The sequence below is a fragment of the Manis javanica genome, chromosome 8 (genome assembly GCF_040802235.1).
Source record: "Manis javanica isolate MJ-LG chromosome 8, MJ_LKY, whole genome shotgun sequence".
Lineage (NCBI taxonomy): Eukaryota > Metazoa > Chordata > Mammalia > Pholidota > Manidae > Manis > Manis javanica.
The window spans coordinates 85353871-85373213 of record NC_133163.1 but is presented as its reverse complement, the minus strand read 5'-3'; the positions used below and the strand labels follow the sequence as shown (position 1 = coordinate 85373213).

Here is a 19343-nt window from a genome sequence, read left to right as displayed (position 1 = left end):
TTCCTCAGTTTACAGACTCTTCCCTGACTTTTGTTATATAAGGAGGAGAGATAGCAGTTACCTCAGAGAACACAATGGAGCTGTCATGTCTAATATCATCAGTATTCTGACCTTTGTTTACCTGAAGTAGGAAGGCAGGGGTTGGAAAAAGCATTATTACTAAAAAGATGAGCACAATGGGTAACTGAAAATTAAAAGGAAGAACATGGTTTCTTAGAAACCCACCTATGTATATTAAAAGGGATTTTTACATTGCTAATATTTCCTGTTTTGGTGGGATTTGTCTTTGGAAAGCTTGTGTAACCTCTACAACTGGCGGTACAAGAATCTAGGAAACTTACCCCACGTGCAGCTCTTGCCAGAGTTCAGAACAGCAAACGCTGGCTTGCTTTATGACTTCCAGCTCATCAATGTTGAAGACTTTCAGGGAGTGGGAGAGTCTGAACCTAATCCTTATTTTTATCAGGTAAGAAGAAAACCTGAAACTTCTAAGTTTGTTCTGAATTTATTTGCCTACCTGGCTCAACTCCTAAATCAGTGAGAGAACCATCTGGCTAATCTTTGAAAACAAGGAAAATGAGATCCCCACCTCACAGACAACACAAAAATTTCAATTTCTGTTAGATTAAAGATATATACACCGAAGAAAAGAAACTGTAAACATACTAGAAAGAAGAAAATACTGACAAATATATAATGTTGTGATAAGAAAAGTGCTTTTAAATTCAAAACAAAGCAGAAATCATAAAGAAAAATACTGATTGATTTGAAAGTAACATTTATTTTCAACATTTAACAATGAGTTGAATTCTGAATATATATACAGATCTCTTACATGTCACCTTTTATAATAACCAAAACTCCAACAAAAAGATGCAATAAGAATATACAGTTCACAAAAAAAGATACAGATTTATAGCAAGCATAAATAACCGGACCATGTTTTCACCTCTAATAATAGTCAGTGTTGGGGCATATTGGGGTAAATTCTGTACTCAAGCAATGCTAGAAAGAAAGCAGTTTAGTGGACATACTGTCAGTATTTATTAAAAGCAGTGTTCTTAGTTCTAGGAGTTTATTCTAAAAAGCAGTTGGACAAGTTTGCAAATACTTATATACTAAAATGTCCATCTGTTTCTTTTATTTCAAATTATTTTGGAAATAAGAAACAACCTAAGTGTCTACCACCAGGGATTAATCACACTACTACCTATTAATGTAATGAAAGAATGAATAAGCACTGAGAATGTTAACACTACAACTCTGTGTGCTGCCAAGAGTGTTTATACTATATTAAATGAAAAAAAATAAGATTGCAAAGTATATCTTAACAGTGTCCCATTTTATTTTTAAAGAGGAACAGCAAAACATAGAAGTTTATAAAGATAATCTCTACAAAAAGATCTGGCAGCATATATACCAAAAGATTTGCTCTTTTATCTGTATTAGAGTTGATGCTTAGATAAATGTAGCTTGTTACCAACATAAAAAATGGAAATTTTTGCAGTCATGAGGCTTTTTTTCCTTCCTGTCTTCCAAAGAACTAGAAAATTTAAATGAAAGAGATAACATAAGCTGTGTGTCACTAAGAACCAGAATATAAATGATTTTTCTGAAGGCCTTCCTACAATTTTCTTTTTTCCTGTATGTGAAATCTAGCTTCTTGTCTTCCTTTTTTGATCTTCATGTTAAGTTTATTTACTCAATTTACTTTCTTCCTTCATCTAATGCCTCTAATTTAGTCTTCACCGAAGTGGACTAAGCAGCTTTGTACACTTCCTCACTCTAAGGGTCAGCTAAGAATGGTAAGCCAGATGACCAATTTGAGGCCACATCCCGTTCCCACTTAGAGTGATCTGGTAGAGGCAGAAACCATCAGAAGAGAATAAACACAAAACACACAGAAAATACTAAGAAGCATGAGGAGAAAGGAAAAACACCGAGGAAAAGTTGAGATTGTGCTACAGCACTGCTAGGTGTATATGCAGTTAGACTGGATTTTCTGCTGGCTTCTTAGATGGTTGCCTTGCCCCTGTGTGTGAAGAGTTCTTCCCGTAACTATAGTTGCAGTACACTGTAGCAGAATATTACGGATCTGTGTTGTGATGGTTGTGGTCCCAGAAATATTAAGCCGTTAAGTTGGTTACATTTATGTTATGATTGTTCCATATGTTGCTAATATATTGCAAATGTCAAAGGGAATAATTACCATATACTCTTTGTATTTATCAGTGTTAACCTATGATAAGGTTATTCCTTAGTTTTATGAAAGATGCTTATTTGTGCAAGTTACTAACTTTTCACTTCTTGAAGTGTGATAAGTGAACAGATTGTACTATTTAACCATTTTATCTATAAAATTGAAACAAAAGGAAGTAAATGCACAATCTGATTATGTTTGCATTACAGAATCTTGGAGAGGCAGAATATGTAGTAGCACTTTTTATGTACATGTGTTTACTTGGTTACCCTGCTGACAAGATCAGTATTCTAACAACATATAATGGGCAAAAGCATCTTATTCGTGACATCATCAATAGACGATGTGGGAGCAATCCATTGATTGGAAGACCAAATAAGGTAATTTTATGAATATAATATGTTCTCTTATTCATCATGTTGGCAAAATGGAAAGATTTGTATTTATCAAGTTATTTATATTGTTCTGTTTTGTCTCTTTGGTATGCCCTTTTAAGACATCTAAGAAAATGAAATAACAGAAATTAGAAATAATTCCCTGGCAGTCTTTTCTGACAGTGTTTTTGGTTTGCAATGAACTTCTGTCTCAACTACTACAGTGAAGATTATTGTTGATAGTAATCAGAAATAAATATTTCTAAAACCTTTTTGATAAAATGATGGATAACAAAATTACATTGCATATGTACTTGTATAGTAGAAATAGGAATTGTAGCCTTTTTTGTTCTGTTTTGCAAAAGTGTAATTTCTACTGCTTTTTATCATCTGTTTGCACAGGGATTGTTTTTTCTTGGGGTTAAAGGAAGATTGTAAAGTGCATTCAGACCTTAGGGTTTTTTTATATGATTAATTTTTTATGTGGTATGATGGAATAATATCAAATAAAAATGAAGATGCTTGATTTTATCAGTAAAGGGTTGAAAAATTACAACAACAAAACATAAATATAATATTACTATGATGAAATTAAGACTGGTTATATAAAATATCTTTCACCTTTCCTTGGAAATCACTCAAAAGTAATAGAGGAAAATGGGAAGAGGAGAACACAAACTCCATTTTTAGTGAGATGACACAAATCAGGTGACTAAGATCAGGAAGAAAATGTGGGGAGAAGAGAATTCAGGGACCAGTCTTGAAAGTGCCAACAAAAGCACACTTTGGGAAGGTGAGTGGCACACTCTGAAGTGTAAGAGCCACATCCCTGTTATTCAACAATGGATATAGGAATTGGGGTGAACAGAAGCCTTCCTCATCCCAGGTAGGTTCAAAGAAGCCTTATAGGTAAACTATATTTGCACAAATAGACTGCCTTTACAGAGGCAGAGGAAAAGAAAACCAGTCAGCCTTTAGAAAACAGTCTTGCTTACCCCAGCTTAACCTCTTTCACAAAGCTAATCTAAGAAACACATTTATTCAGTGGTGAAATGTGAATAACAGGCAACTAGCACAAGGTCAACTTATATAGGAAAAAAATGGGAGGAAGAGCATCAGAACAAAACTAATTGACAAGATACGTGCTCCAAAAAACATGGTGGCCTGAAACAGATGAAAATTTTGAATATACATTTGGTTTTGAATTTTTAAGTAATGAAGTAACCATTCTTGAGAGAAGGCCACAAAACAATTTAAGAACTGAGGAAGAGATGAGTAGGAGAATTTACTCAAATACTAAGGAAAGTTACTCCCTCTCATAACAAGATGAAAGTAGAGTGGCTCCAGGTTGGGTTACAGAGTCACTCAGTGATGTCATCAGGGATCAAGGTTCATTTCATCCTTCTTCTCTGCCATTCTCAGTGTGAGCCCAGTTCTCAAGCAGGCTCTCCACAGGATCAGAATGGCAACAGAATTTCCAGGTATAGCACCCACACATAAAAGCAAAGGACTTAAATCCAGAATATAAGAACTCCTATAAAAGTCTGTTAAATAAGGACAACCCAGTACAAAATTGGCAAGTGCACACAAGAAGACATATAAACGGCCAATAAGCTCGTGAAGAAATGTTTACCATTGTTAGTTGTCAGGAATATGCAAATTAAATTACAATGAGGTACTACTACACACTCAATAGAACAACTAAAGTTGTAAAGATTGACAGTATAGCAAATGTTGGCAAGGATATGCAACAGCTGGACTCTGGAAGGAGTGTTGCTAGTGAATGTAACATGGTACAGCAACTAGGGAAGCCAGTTTTCCAGTTTCTTTAACATTAAACATACACTAAGCCATACAGCTCAGCAATTTCAACCATAGGTATTTATCCAAGAGCAATGAAAAGATATGTCCACAAAAATGTTTGTACATTAACTTCAGTTTTATTCAAAATAGCTCCAACCCATAGTGCCATAAACAAGTGCCATGGCAGGTGAATGAGTAAACAAATGGTGGTATGTACATTCAGTGAAGTACTGTCCAGTAGTAAAAAGGTGCAAACTCCTAATGTACATAACACATAGATGAATCGTAAAAACATTATGCTAAGGCAAAGCCAGACAAAAAAAGAGTATATACTTTGATTCCATTTTTATGAAATTCTAAAACAGGAGAAAATAATCTATAGTGACAGAAAGCAGATTAATGGTTGCCTGGGACTGGGGGTTACAGATTTGACTACAAAGGGATCTGAGGTGATGGAAATTCTGATTGTTGTACTCACAGGGAAGTATACATTGTCAAAATTCATCAAATTGTGTGTTTAAAATGAGTACATTTCATCGTATGTAACTTATACCTTTGTAAAGTTGATTTAAAAAGAAATGTTCTGTGAACTTTCTAAAGGCAGGCACCAGGAATTACAGTTTATGCAGAATAAGCACTTCAACTTGTTGAATTAATGAAAAAGAGCTAAATGCCCAAGTGCCAATATTAGTCTGAAATCTTCCTGAACTCCTCTAATTGTACATATATTTTCAAACTGAACAAAAAGTATTATGAATGTTACTTGTTTATCTTTTGACAGAGGAATGCTGTAGATGAGAACTAGAAATATGTTAAATAGTAAGTGCGCACCTAAGTTATATTGTGGGGCATCAACCTTGGATACCGATAATAAGATAAACATAGTCCCTGCTTTCAGGAGTTGGGCAGTCTGGTGGGGGAAGACTCAGTTCTGCAGGTGGTTATTTAGTTGTCATGAGGGGTAAGGAGGAGTGCTGTGAATGACACAGGGTCAGAACCTAATCTGGTTACCGTGGTTTATTTCATAGTGTTTGTTAACTACTCTTTTCAATTCCAAGTATACAGTCATGTTTCTTTCGGGATTGATTATTTTAAGGATAAGATTTATTTCTAGGATATTATTCAATTGATATCTCTGGAGTCTCCTATTATTGTGCTTTTGAATGTACCATATTTCCCATTTTTTTCTTCCTAGGTCACAACTGTTGACAGATTTCAAGGTCAGCAGAATGATTATATTCTTCTTTCTCTTGTACGAACCAGGGCAGTGGGCCATCTAAGGTATGTAAGGAAAAATTTTCATAATACTTTACTACCTGCTTTAATTTCAAACTTACATGGCTAAGTAGTTTTACTTTTTTTGAAGCTTCAAGTATAATTAATTGTTATGGCAACTTTTAGTGCTTTTTGTTAGAATGTAACAATATCAGATTCTTTGAATAGTTAACCATTACCATTGCTTCTGAATTTTTTGAATCTCTAATATTGCAGTGTGTTTAGTTTTGACTCTCCAGTAACATTCAGAGAGAGCATTGTATTTTAAAATCTTAATAGATGTCCTATATCTGTTGGAAATTTAGTGTCAGGAATTAAAGAGGATAAAGTGGTAAAAAAGTGTCTTCAGAGTAAATTTTTCATTGCACAGGATTTTTGACTTTTCACCACACAATCTTTCGGCTTCAGTGTTAGATAAAGGAACCATTTCTTCTCCCAGGATTAAGAATTGTCAAATAATAGTCTGTTTTTATCATTTATTGTGATGTATTTATGTGCTAGAGATTTATGAGAATAATATCTTCTTATTATGAAACAACTGTTTACAGTTTTATATAAACCTTTATCTCATATGACTTATTAGCAAAACTATAAGGAGAGTTCATTTTATTATTTTATTTGGTGGATATAAAATGAAAATTCTCTAAGCTCTCTGATGTTGTCATTAAGTCAAAATCTATTTGGAGCTTAGCCCAGTGATCAGGTTCCATTAGACTGATAACTTTTATGTAAGAGTAAGCAAAGATGTACAGTTTCAAGAAATGGTTTGAAAACTATCACATTCTAAAATACAATTTATTTTTGCTTATTTGTCAAACATTTGTTTGGAGACTAACTTTTCTAAAAAGCAGTTCCTTTTCTGCATTGAGATTTATAGCTGCTCTCTGAAGGGGGCATCATTATTATTTGCATACTGCTTTATCCCCTCCTCGCTTTTTTTCTTGACTCTGTAGTGCTTTGTCTTTTTCATATGCTCATGACTTAGTTTCTGTGCTGTTCTTTGCCTGGCTTTTCTGGAGACTTAAAAGAAGAAAGAAAAATGCTTACAAATGAAGGACCTGAGTTCAGTATCATTTTACATTTCCATATTTTCTGAGCAAAAATACCTTTATCCAAAAAAGTTATTTTTGTATTTGCAAAAATTTCCATTTGAAAGTCCAGCTTCTTCATTGCAGGTGTGTTGGTGACGGTGGTGGTGGTGGAGGTGGTATTAAAGCATACAGGGGAAATGTCAATTTAACAATATTTATGATTCCAGTCATCCAAGATAGCTTAGGTAACTCAGCTAGAATTTTATCAAACTCTTCGTAGAATTCTTTGGTTTGTGAAGATAATCGTTCATATCTTTCTTTCTGTAATAAACAGGAAACTATTTTGTTTTTCAAGTTTCAAGAGACTAAGAAATACTTGCTTTCTTCCATATTTCTCTTTTAATAACAATTTTATTGAGATATATATAACCCAGCTGCCATACAGTTTGAGTGTACAATTCATAGAATCTCTTCATGGAGTTAACCTTACAGTTTCAGAGCATTTTCATCCAGCCAATAAGAAACCCTGTACTTATCAGAAGTTGCTCTCCTCTCCTCTCCCCCAGCCCTTGACATGTGCTCTTCTCCTTTCTGTCTCTAAGTTTGCCTATTGTGGACACTTTATATAAATGGAATCACTTAGCATAATATGTTCAAGGTTCATCCATGTTGTAGCATGTATCAGTACTTCATTCCTGTTCATTGCTGACTAATATGCCATTGTATGGATACATCACATTTTATTTATCCATTCATTAGCTGATAGATATTTGGATTGTTTCTACTTCTTAGGTATTGTGACTGATGTTACTATGAGCATTCCTATACAAGTTTTTATGTGGACATATGTTTTTCTTTCTCTTGGGTATAGACCTCAGTCGTGTCGTAACCCTGGGTCTATGTGTAACCCTTTCAGTAACTGCTAAACTGTTTTCTAAGCACTTGCCCACCTCTTTTTTCATCCAGGATAGACTGATCAAGTGATTGGGTAGGAGTCAGACTATTTACCTTCAATTTCAGAGACCTGTTTTAAGACATTTAGGACCTGTTAAGAAGCTAGATTAAGTGAGACATTTCTTGTCCCTTTCCAACATTCATGATTTGTGTCTCCACATGATTTGAGTAGCCCAGGTACTGGTAGAAATGCTTAGTACTTGTTCAGAGTGAAGCAGTAAATCTGTTAACTTCCCTGTGTTTTCTTCTCTTAGGAGTTCTAGCAGAGTGATGATTTGTTTAACAATGCTGTTTCTGTCCAGCCATCTTCTGGGGACTATGAAAGAAGGTGGCAGTTGCCACTGATCTGGTTTCAGGATTGAGCTCTAAGGAATCCTGTCCACTTATCCAGCCATGCTTTTCTCTTTTGCTTGGTGGCCTGTAATGTTCAGAGGGTTTGGTCATTCATTCAACAGATAGTTTCAGATCCATCTATTCTTTGGCAGTGTGCTGGGCTCTTGATACGTAGTAGCAAGTCTAAGCATGATCTTTACCCTTGTGAAGCTTAAAGTCCAGTGGGGGAGACAGTAAACATACTGCTGGAAGGTACCTACACTTGGCTCTGCTGAAGATACTAGTCTGATTCTACTCATGTTCAGTGGAGGTCAAGCTTACTAGAACCACTTAAATGGCACTGTAGCTGTACTTTGCCTAGAGATAAAGCCTTCTGGATGTGAAGGGGAGAACTGGATATCATAATGTAGTGGTTACCATGAAAACAACAGTTTAGGCCTCCTCCTTCTACCACCACTCCTCAGTTTCCCCTGACAACACTGCTTTAACCATAATTTCCTCTATCACCTTTGAATGGAACTCTTGCTAGGTATTTTAGCATTGTTTGTCCAGTTACCAGTGTTGGAACCACCATCTATATATAGCATGACCACTTGGGGTTCTTAGGAAATGTAGAAAAAATTTTAAAAATTTGGCTGGAGCAGCAAGGTAATTTTCCTCTGTGAACCCAGTGTGCCACAAATGTAGCAATTCCTCAAAGCTACTGTAAAGGGGTATGTTTTTTTCTACCTAAATGAACATCTTAGTTTTGTATGCACTGGGGGGAGTACCTACTCCTCCCTCCACACACACACATACACACATGCGTGAACTGAATAACTAATACGTACTTGATGTTACACAGTACCTCCTAACCTTTTTAATCAGTGCATTGGTTGTGATTCCCACTACCACCACCCCCAAAACAACCCAAAAACCATCATAGAGGTTAGTCATAAAGCATTAACTTTTTACTTGGTTTACATAGTAGTCATAGCATTAACTTAATATTTACTCTGTTAAGTTTTCAAGAAGCTTAACTTTTATTTCTATAGCTTGACAGGAATATTTAGTGGTGTATATAAAAAACGAGGGAGAAAAGCTGCATAAATACTTTATTAATCCTGAAATATGTTAATTAATTTTGTTTGTTTCCCAAAGGGATGTCCGTCGCTTAGTGGTGGCCATGTCTAGAGCCAGACTTGGACTTTATATCTTTGCCAGAGTATCCCTCTTCCAAAACTGTTTTGAACTAACTCCCGCCTTCAGTCAGCTCACGGCCCGCCCACTTCATTTGCATATAATTCCAACGGAACCTTTCCCGACCAATAGGAAGGTAGGTCTTTCTTAATGCACAGCGCTGCAGTCTCGTAGCTGACCGCGGTTGCTAGGATCATCATCACAGTTCATCTGATTACTGATTTAGAGTGTTCCTTATCCCATGGAACTGAATTTGATTTTCTATATAAAAATAATGTATGCTAACATTTATTGAGTATACTTACCATTTATCCGACTATTCACTCTGTATATACATTATCTTATTTCATCTCAGTAACAGTCCTTGTTAAGTAGGTTTTTTAATTAACCTTACTTTACAAATGAATGAACTGAGGATTGGAGAGTTAACTAGTGGCCATGCCTCTGGTAGATGGAGAACCTGAGACTTGAAAACCCAAGCAGTCTGACTCCAGAGTGCCTGCTAATAATCACTGTAGTATACTGCCTGTCTTCAGCCTTGTAAGGAGAACATGGCTCATCGTTTGACAACATAGAAATGAATAAACAAGCAGGCAGATTCCTGACAAGATCTGGGGCAGAACTTTGTGTCTTTCTAACCAAGGACTGCAGGGATAAACCTGGAAAAACCTAGAGTACAGATCAGATAATATCAGTGAATACAAGGCTTAGAAACCAGTGCTTTACATAATACCATGAATTCAAGCCCTGCTCAAAAGAGCATCTCAGAAGAGGCAGCACCTATCAAAGCCACCAGAAAATAAGCAAACAAAAATTTAAAAGCCTTCCATATTTTTGAAGGCAGTATTTCATAATTGTAATAGCATGGCAGTCTTTGTGCAAAGAAATTGTGACCATTGCAGAAAGTGACCATTATAAAAAGAACACTGCTTACATATAAAACTACATCCCAGTTAATTCTGAGAAATGCACCAAACTTTTATGTACTTTAAATAAGTTGTTACTTCAAGGTAAAATTCTTTTTCTTGATACATGTTTTTTACTTTTATGGTTTTCTGAATTGTTCCTACAGTAAGAAAGGGTGAGATTTTATAAACATTTTATTATTGACTCTTAGTAGGAAAGTTGTTCATCCTTTAATTCTAGGATGGTTTAGGAAGAAGTACACATTTTTTTCTTTTTTTCCTTTACCACTTAACCTACACTGCTGGAGCAGTGTTTCTCAGATTACTGTCAGAAATTACTCAGTCAGAGTCACAGCATTCTGTCTCAGACCTACCCAATCTGAATCTGTGGGAACTAGAGCCCAGGCCTCTGGTTTAGCCCTCTCCTCGGATGGTTCTGATAGATACCATGAAGATGCACTTTAGGCTACTATGTGCCAACATTTCTTACTCCACGCCTTATTAATCACAAAACTTCTGAATATTCACCCTCATGACTAATAGTCTATATACTATACAATAGTAAATGTTAGCTTCTTATTTTTTAATAAAACAAATAGGAAGAATAACTTTAAATTTTTCTTTCAGGATAATCTTAAGAATTGCCTTTGGAGCTTACACAGTAGAAGAGACCAATACTTTAGACCATGTTGGTATTTCTATTCAAATGATTTCTTAACTTATATTCTTCTACATTAGAGACCAAACTCATTTTATTTACCAGACTGAAATTGTATTAAAAGCTAGTGACTCTAAGTTTTCTCCTAGTCTCTGCCTTTTCTAAATTTAAATTGAATCACTTCTCTTCATGAAGTCCCACTGTACTCTCACACTTACACGTTAATGTCCTCTTATTACCCTTCCATCCTCCAAACCCTAAAAGTGCTTCTACATAAGATGAAGACACAGGCTTCTACTGGAGTATTAGCTTTAGCATTTTTTCACTCTAAACTTAACTTTCTTTTTGCCTTCTAGAATGGAGAGAGACCATCTCATGAAGTACAGATAATAAAGAATATGCCCCAGATGGCCAACTATGTATACAACATGTACATGCATTTGATACAGACCACACATCATTATCATCAGGTGAGTTTTCTCAAAATGGATGCCTGCTTTTCTTGCTGTAGAAAAAATCTTGTATGTTACAGACTAGACCAGTAAAGTACGTGATTCCTTGTGGGAAACCATTAAACCAAAGTAGGTTGTTATTCACATTAATGTGTATACTTTTAAAACATTTTTATGCAGATATAATTTGATGTACAATAAATTCCACGTATGTAAAATACAGTATTTGATATGTCTGACACATACAACTGTGTATACATATAGATACAGATATATAGATATATGATACTGAACATATCCATTATCTCCAAGTTTTCACCTGGCCCTTGGTAACTTCTCGTCCTTCACTAGTCCCTTCCCCACCTTCTCCAGGTAACCAAGGATTTGCTTTCTGTCACTATAGCTTAGTCTCCATTTTCTACATATTTATGTAAATAGACTCATACAACATGTACTTTTTTTCCTAGCTATCATTAGCATAATTATTTCAAGAATCACGTTTTTTTTGTGTATCAGTCCTTTCCTTTTTATTGCTGGATAGTATTCCATTGTGTGGATGTTCCGAGTTTACCCATTTGCCTGCTGATGGACATTTGGATTGTTTCCAACTTTGGTTATTACAAATAAATAACCATTGAACATGAACATTCTTGTACAAGTCTCTGTACTTTTTCTTGGGTAAATTCTTATCAGAGGAATGACTGAATAATATGGTCAATATGTATTTGACTTTTTAAGACACCACCAACCTGTGTACCCTTCCATAGTCCCACCCGCAGTGTGTCAGTTCTAGTTGCTTCACATCTTCACCCACACTTGTTATGGTGGGTCTAGTTTATTTCAGCTATTCTCACAGCTATTCTCACAGCTATTCAGTTTTAACTTGCATTTCTCTAATGACTACTGATGCTGAGCATCTTTTCATGTGGTTATTTGCCATCTGCATATCTTCTTTGAGGATGTACCTGTTCACTCATTTTTTAAATTGGGTTGTTTATTTTATTAAAGTTTTGAGAGTTTTAAAATCTATTCTGACTACAAGACCCTTATTAGATACATGTTTTATGAATATTTTCTCATAGTCTGTGACCTGTTTTGTTTTTTTTTTTGCCATTTGCACATTAGCATCAGGCCATTTATTACAAAACACTATACACTTTCCACTGTAGGCAGGTTATATATTGATAGCAAATTTCTGCAGATAAGACAGTAAATAAACTTTCCACTCCTGATTAGGAATCTGTGACTTGTTTTTTCATTCTTAAGTGTCTTTCAAGGAATAGAAGTTTTACATTTTGATGATGTTCAGTGTATCAAGGTGTTCTTTTTATAATTTGTGCTTTTTATATCCTAAAAGAACAGCCTAACCCAAAGTTACAGATTTTTCCTGTTTTCTTCTAAAAGTTTATATTTGACATTTAGTGGTATGATGTGTTTTGAGTTAATTGCAAAGTAGCCTTGAATTTTAGTCATTTGCATGTGAATCTCAGATTCTTTCAGCTCCATTCCCTGAACTATCTTCCTGAACAGAGACTGTCTTCCTCTGTTGAGTTGCTTGTCACCTTGGTCAGAAAGTCCACTGGCCATAGGTGTGTGAGTCTGTTTCTGGACTTTATTCTGTTCTGTTCATCTGTGTATCAATCCTTTTGCTGTTACCAAACTAACTTTATTATAGGGTAGCTTTATAGTAAATTTTGAAATTAGATAATGTGAGTCCTTCAGTTTTATGCTTCTTTTTCAGATTTGTCTTGGCTATTCTGTCTAGTTCCTTTGCTTTTCTATGTACATTTTAGAATCAGCTTGTCAATTTCTACCCCCAAAAAAGCATGTTGGGATTTTAATAAGGATATTTTGGGGAGTAGGATTGCTTAGTATCAATTTGGGGAGATAGATATCGTAAGAGTGTTGACTTTGCCTTTCTATGAATATGATCTCTCTCCATTTATTTAGGTCTTTGAATTCTCTCATAGTATTTGGGAGTTTTCAGCATACAGACCGTACACATATGTTGCTTGTTTCATTACTAAGTATTTCATAGTTTTTTCAGCTTTTTATGAATGGGACTTCTAAAAAAAATTTCAGTTTCCAACAAAAGAAACAGACCCTGAATAGAGAAGCCAAGACTTAGCTCCAGACTAGCATGGGATGAAGGGAAGGCTAAGCCTATAGAGCTGCTTTGGTGTTCTGGTAGAATAGGACTGGAGCCTTGTGCCCTGCTGCTCTCTGCCTGCCCTCGTTTTCTCTCAAGGCTTGGTCTCTCCCCACCTTTCACAGGGCTCCTAGATTGGAGTTGCCCCTTTCATGAGCTGATATGTCAATTAATCCTAACAAGCCACTGTTTTTCCAGAAATGTTACAGCAAGTTGCTAAAAAATCTAATAGGTCTTCATACTGCTTTCCTCTCTAAAGATTTAGTGTGTTCTTTGGTCATTATTTTGTGATATTTCTGTTGGCATATTCCTTGGAGTCAGCAAAACCTAGGCCATTGTCATCAGAGTTGTTATGTCTACAGTGTAAAATGGCACGTAGGAGTGTTTTGGAGAAGTCTAGAGTGAACATTATCTATTAGAAAAATAATGTTAAAATGAGAATTTAGCTTTTAAGCCAGTGTTTTCTTCATTTGCATTCATATTGATGTTTTCTTTTTTTCATTAGACTTTATTACAGTTGCCACCTGCTATGGTAGAAGAAGGTGAGGAAGTTCAAAGTCAGGAAACAGAATTGGAAACAGAAGAAGAAGCCAATCCTTGTCAAGCTGACATACCCAGTCTTACAGACACCAGCTCCAGTCAAGAATCCTTAGCCTCTCAGACCGAGACCAGCGACAGTCAGACTGAGAGCACCCCCAGCCAGCCAGGAGCCAGCCCCGGGGCAGAGGCCATCCCTGCTCCGTCCGCTGAGGCTGCTGGGGCCGCAGGACCTGCATCTGAGCCAGCAGAGGCTGACGCACTCCCAAGTGCTGCTCCTGCCGCAGAAGAGACTGCGTAGCCCAGCTGAAGCTTGTCTCAGGGAGGACATTTCATTCATAAAGTCTAAGTAGAGCTACTTTTTGCATTTTTTATTTGTTTCTTCCATTTTAAGGGTACTAATCAATGTTCAGTCCTTATTTTCGTTAACTGATTTCAATGTTTGGCTTCTTGGATATATTAAAGAAATTTTATGTGTCTGAATAACTCATTTCATTTGTTCAATCAGAAGGGCAAATAACCATTCCTTTGATATTTTTATTATTAACTGAATGTGTCTAGTCATACCTACATTAAAAGAATGTCCTATAGAATATACAAGACATGCTTTACATTTTTAGTGAACTTTTCTAAGGAAAAGGACAGAATACACTGGAATTAACCATAAATGTCCTTAAGCAAGTATCCAGATTGGAGAGAGAGTAATTTCTTTTGTCATAGTATCAGATGCTCAAGTTGTGTTTCCTTTTTTCCTACATTTCTTTGCTATCTTCTTTGATACAAAGACATTAATGGCCATAGGATATAAGTTTCTCCAGTCCCTCAAAGAGGCTACATGTATTTCCTTCCCTGAAGTCTCTTACTATATTAGAATCACATAGTGTATGTGTTTTTTCTTGGGGCCACTCCAGACCTAATTAGTCAGAATCTCAGGGTTAGGGCCCAGGAATCTATTTTAACAGGTGTCTCTATGCTTAAGTTGCTGTCAGAGTGGCATCAGATCAGGTTGTTGAGGCTGAGCCAGTATTTGTCATTCGTTTAAGGAAGAAGAATCTGGCAAATCTATTTGGGCGGGAAGAAAGATCCAGAAGCTGGCAGTGAGAGTCAGTGAAATTTACGCCGTGTGCAGGATAGAATTCTCCCTACACAGAGTTTCTGGTTTTTCTGCCCTGTTAGTTCTATTGGTGGATAACCGGCCACAGGATAACCTTAAGATAAAATGTGCTCCAGTTTTGGGAGAGGAAGAAATTGGGATCTTGCTACTGAAGTGTGGTTTGCAAACCAGAAATATCAGTCCCCACCAACACTTGTTAGAGATGTAGAAGCTTGGGGTCCACCCCAGACCTGTGAAATCCAAATGTGCATTCCAGCCAAATCCCCGGGTGATTTATATGCACTTTGTAGGTTGAGAAGCACTGTACTGAGATTACTGTGTTGTCTTCACATGAGTGAGAAGTAGAACGATTCTGTGATGGTAGAATTAACAGTGGGCATGACTGACATTTTCTGACAAGGGGCTTTTGCTTATAAAGTCCCTGGGCATGGTGGCCAGAAAAGAGATGAACATATATGTGGGTAGAGAGAAATTGTCTGCTAGTTCTCTCTTCCTGTTTTGACATCTGATAGAGGGGCTGAGAGGGAGCATTTCCCCAGAGGATCCCCTCCAGTGCCTCTACCTGTAGGCATGACCATGTCCAAAGAACCGCTGAAGAAGTAAGAACTGCACACTGCCACTGATGTGCTTCTGGTACTGACATTTTGAAGGTATGCTGACTTCATAAGGAAATTAAGCCCACAAAGTCAAGCATACCTTCAAAATGTCAGTGGTGGATGTGAATTAGACTCTCATCTTCCAATGCGTCTTATTGCATCAGAGCAGGTGTAAATGTCAGTGAGGAAGGGGAAGTGAGAGCAAGGGGTGGATGAGAGGAGTAAAACGCCAAGGACTCTAGGAGACCTGGGTCCGTTTGTTACCAGAGTCAGGATGAAGCCAGATAGTCTGTTACATAATTTCCCTGACATTAAGAATGTGAAAGCAGGTGTTGTGGGCATTTTTGTGAGGAATAGTACTCAGAATTATTTTCATTTGTGAATATATCGTATCAGGCAAAAGCAAGAGGGAAAGAAGCTTTAATGTTATTACAGACTTTCCTAGAAAAGATTGATTTTTCTCTCTACCCTTTTAGAGGAGATGAATCTTGTGTTACCTGCAGCCATATCAAGCAAACTGTTGGGCTCATTAAGCCGTTTTCCAAACTATGTACCACTCTGTGTAGATGATGACTGGACTTTTTTCTTTCCTGCTTCATTTTCTATCACATTACAAAGAAAATTTAACCAGATGGTGAGTAAGCCCTTTGCCTTTGTCAGAGAAATTAAAAAGGGATGATAGTGGTGGGATTTGAATTCCTTTAAATTGTTCATGGGAAAGGCCAGAGAGTCACAGTTGACTATAGAATCATGGGATTTTTCAAGGAAGTTAAGAGATTTACTTTTAAATAATAAGGACATTAAGGGTAATGTTAATAACCTGGGTGTCAACTGTGGAAGAGTGAATCCAAGTTCACATTCCTTGGGTAGTGTTTATTTTTTATTTTGTTCAATCAAGCACACATGAGTGACATCCTCATAAATTCAAGAGATTTCTTTTCAATTTGGGTTTCTACAAACACAGGTACTCTAGCATCTAGCCTTGTGACCATTTCAGATTAGTGTTCCCATTGCTCTCCATCCTGTTTTATTTTTCGTCCATGTCTGAATCTGTCATGATTTTGGCAACTATTTTTAAAAGCAGAACCAAAAAGATCAATGCAAAGAGAATGAGCCTGAAATGAAGCATTCAAGTATTTAGACTTTTTTGACAAAATGCTGAGTTAAGAAAGCTCATTACCAGCAGTTGAGAATAAATAGCTCCAGTGAATGAGATGATCTAAACATTTTCAGGTCTCTTGAAGTTAATGTGATGATAAAAGTTGAGATATTTTGTTAGAAACTGAGAGAAATGGCATAAATAGGCCATTTGTACCCCTATATAAAATGAGGTTTTTTATGATCTGAAGACAGCGTGATACTGTAAAACAAGTTTGGGCTCACCCGGACTGGGTTCAACTTTCATCTGATTTGCTCATCAGCATTAGGTCTGACCTTGGATAAGTTTTATTTATACTACAAAACAGGGAAAATACCTATTTGTTAATGAGGCAATGTTTATGAAGATATCTGGCACCAAGCACTCAATGATACCAGTCCCTCTCCCTTTTTCTCTAAATCTTTGAGACAATATAGGATATTGCCAACCTATCCTCTGACTTGGTGCTTGGCTCTGCCCCTCTCCAGGGAGCATGTAGGATGATGAGGAAGGGGACACATGGCGGCAGTGGCCACTGAGAATCGAGGATCCAGCACACTGGGAGGCTGAATCAGTCCATCGCTACACTGGAGATGCTCTCTGCCAAAATTAAAATTCTGACAGAACAGCATAACCAAAGGGAAGACATGAGGTACCATCCATCATGCTTCTGATGTATTGATAATTTCTATCAACTCTGAATCCTGCACTCCCCCACCTCCAGATCATCTCTATTGTTGGATTTATTAGCTTTGTGCCTTGAATGTGTGTTTTCCTTTTTTATCACTTGTAGTCACTCAAATAGTATTTTTAGAGATGTTTCTTCAATTAAAATTCAATTCGAAAGATTTTTTTTTAATGCTGACCCTTTTGCACAAGCCGGAACAGCAGTTAAAGACAAGCAGTGCTTTGCTTCCTGTGAAGAATGCTTGGCAGTTAGCCTGTGTGATTATGAAGCAATCATGTTAATAGATGTTTAAGAATAAATGCAACTGGAGCTGCACTGAGCCAAGGATGGAAATGAAAACATGAAACCATTTTTTGCCTTCATCCACTGGGTTTTAAATCAGTGGAATCCAGAAGCTTTGGATGCTTTTCATTTTTCTTCCTAGGGACAAACCAGAGCTCAGGGCCTGGAGCAGGACTCAGAGTGCAGCACAGTTGCTGCTGGCTTGACTTGACGCCAGCTTTACCGACTTAACTCTCTGCCTTTGGCTTATACTTACTTTAGTGGCTGCTTAAACATACAAAGATGGCTAATCCCATTATTTCTCAACATATATTATAGGTTAACACTAGTTTTGAAACATATTCTGAAAAATATGCTTCATGGTCAGATAAGCTTGAGTAGCACAATGAATTATTATTCCCCTTTTGCAGAATCACAATGTATTGATAGCCGATCAAAGGCTCTGAGAATTCCTGCTGAGAAAAGCCACATCTCACTTTATTGAGGCTAGCTTTCCCCAAACTTACTTGACCATAGATCTCTTTGTTGCTATTTGTGTTTGGCTTTGTTATTTAAATAAGACTCTAGGGAACTAGCTCTGCAGAACAGTTTTGGAACCCATATCTTCCCAGAAAAATTGAACTTTGATTTCCCCTTAGAAAAGAGGATCATAATATGGCACTCCCAAAATATGCCACTTTGGCATAAGGATTATTTTGAGCTAAAGACAATTGAGAAGTGGCAGATGCAAAAACTACTCTGTCTTCCTGCTTCTGCTTAAAAGCAGAATATAAATTTCATCTTGTAGAAGTATAGCACAGAGAAGACAAGTAGTGACTCTGTGGCATCTTACTACACTGATGGACAGTGACTGTAATGGGATATGGGGGGGGGGCTTGATAATGGGAGGAATGTAGTAACCACAGTGTTGCTCATGTGAAAGCTGAGCATAAGATTGTATATCAATGATACCTTAATAAAAAAAAATTCTCCTTGTAAAAATGACCTGAATTTCCATTTGTAAAAATGTGTCCTCTCTCTCTCCTGTATCTGGAAGAGGAAAACAACCCTTATCACTGGAAGCGGAGACGACAGAGATGAGTCTTCATTAACAATCTAGTAAAATAATCCTTATATTCCATTAGTTTCCCTATATATTTACTTTCCCACAATTTATGACCCCTAAAAGCCCAAACCCCCTTTACCTTTGCCTGTTTGCCTCAACAATTTATCACCCTTTATTAAAATGGTATATAAGCTTCTAAGCTTGACAGCTTCTTTGAGGACTTCACTTCTTTTCTGTGTAGCCCCCATGGAAATAAAGTTAAAAACATCAATTAAATTTGTGTGCTTTTTCTCCTGTTAATCTGTCTTCTGTCAGTTTAATTCATAGGCCCCAGCCACTCTGACCCTAGGAAGGTAATGTAAGATAAATTCTAATACCTCCAGGTGAGGTTCTATGGCCTTCTTGCCAGAGGCCAGAGAAGTCACACCAGGTTAGGGAGGTGGGGGGCTTATAAGGGATTAGGAGGGGGAGGAGTGGGCAAGCTATCCGAGGGGGTGTGGAGAGGTATGATTGGCTAAAGGTGACATAATAGTCAACTAGAAACTTTTTTCCTTCCAAGAGGGAGGAGGCTGACATCAGGGTCTTAGTTGGCACATCAGGATGGAATTCAGGGAGAGCTGTCCCCTTTCC

At 36.9% G+C, this 19343-nt stretch overlaps 1 protein-coding gene across 4 annotated transcripts in view; it reads left to right on the top strand.

The window, feature by feature from the left end:
* Positions 1–18989, top strand: part of AQR (aquarius intron-binding spliceosomal factor) — a 98305-nt gene extending 79316 nt beyond the window's left edge. The window contains exons 30-37 of one of the 4 annotated variants that reach the window (XR_012120627.1): positions 295–466; positions 2410–2580; positions 5573–5658; positions 9111–9285; positions 11069–11182; positions 13819–14199; positions 16037–16194; positions 17187–18989. Coding sequence is in view for 1 of the 4 variants with exons in the window: in XM_036998436.2 (XP_036854331.2) it covers positions 295–466; positions 2410–2580; positions 5573–5658; positions 9111–9285; positions 11069–11182; positions 13819–14151 (1051 nt within the window). In the remaining 3 variants the exon portion in view is untranslated. Of the gene's footprint in view, positions 1–294; positions 467–2409; positions 2581–5572; positions 5659–9110; positions 9286–11068; positions 11183–13818; positions 14200–16036 lie in introns of all 4 variants that reach the window. The other 3 variants (XR_012120629.1, XR_012120628.1, XM_036998436.2) reach the window with 3 other exon arrangements.
* Positions 18990–19343: the final 354 nt, after the last annotated feature.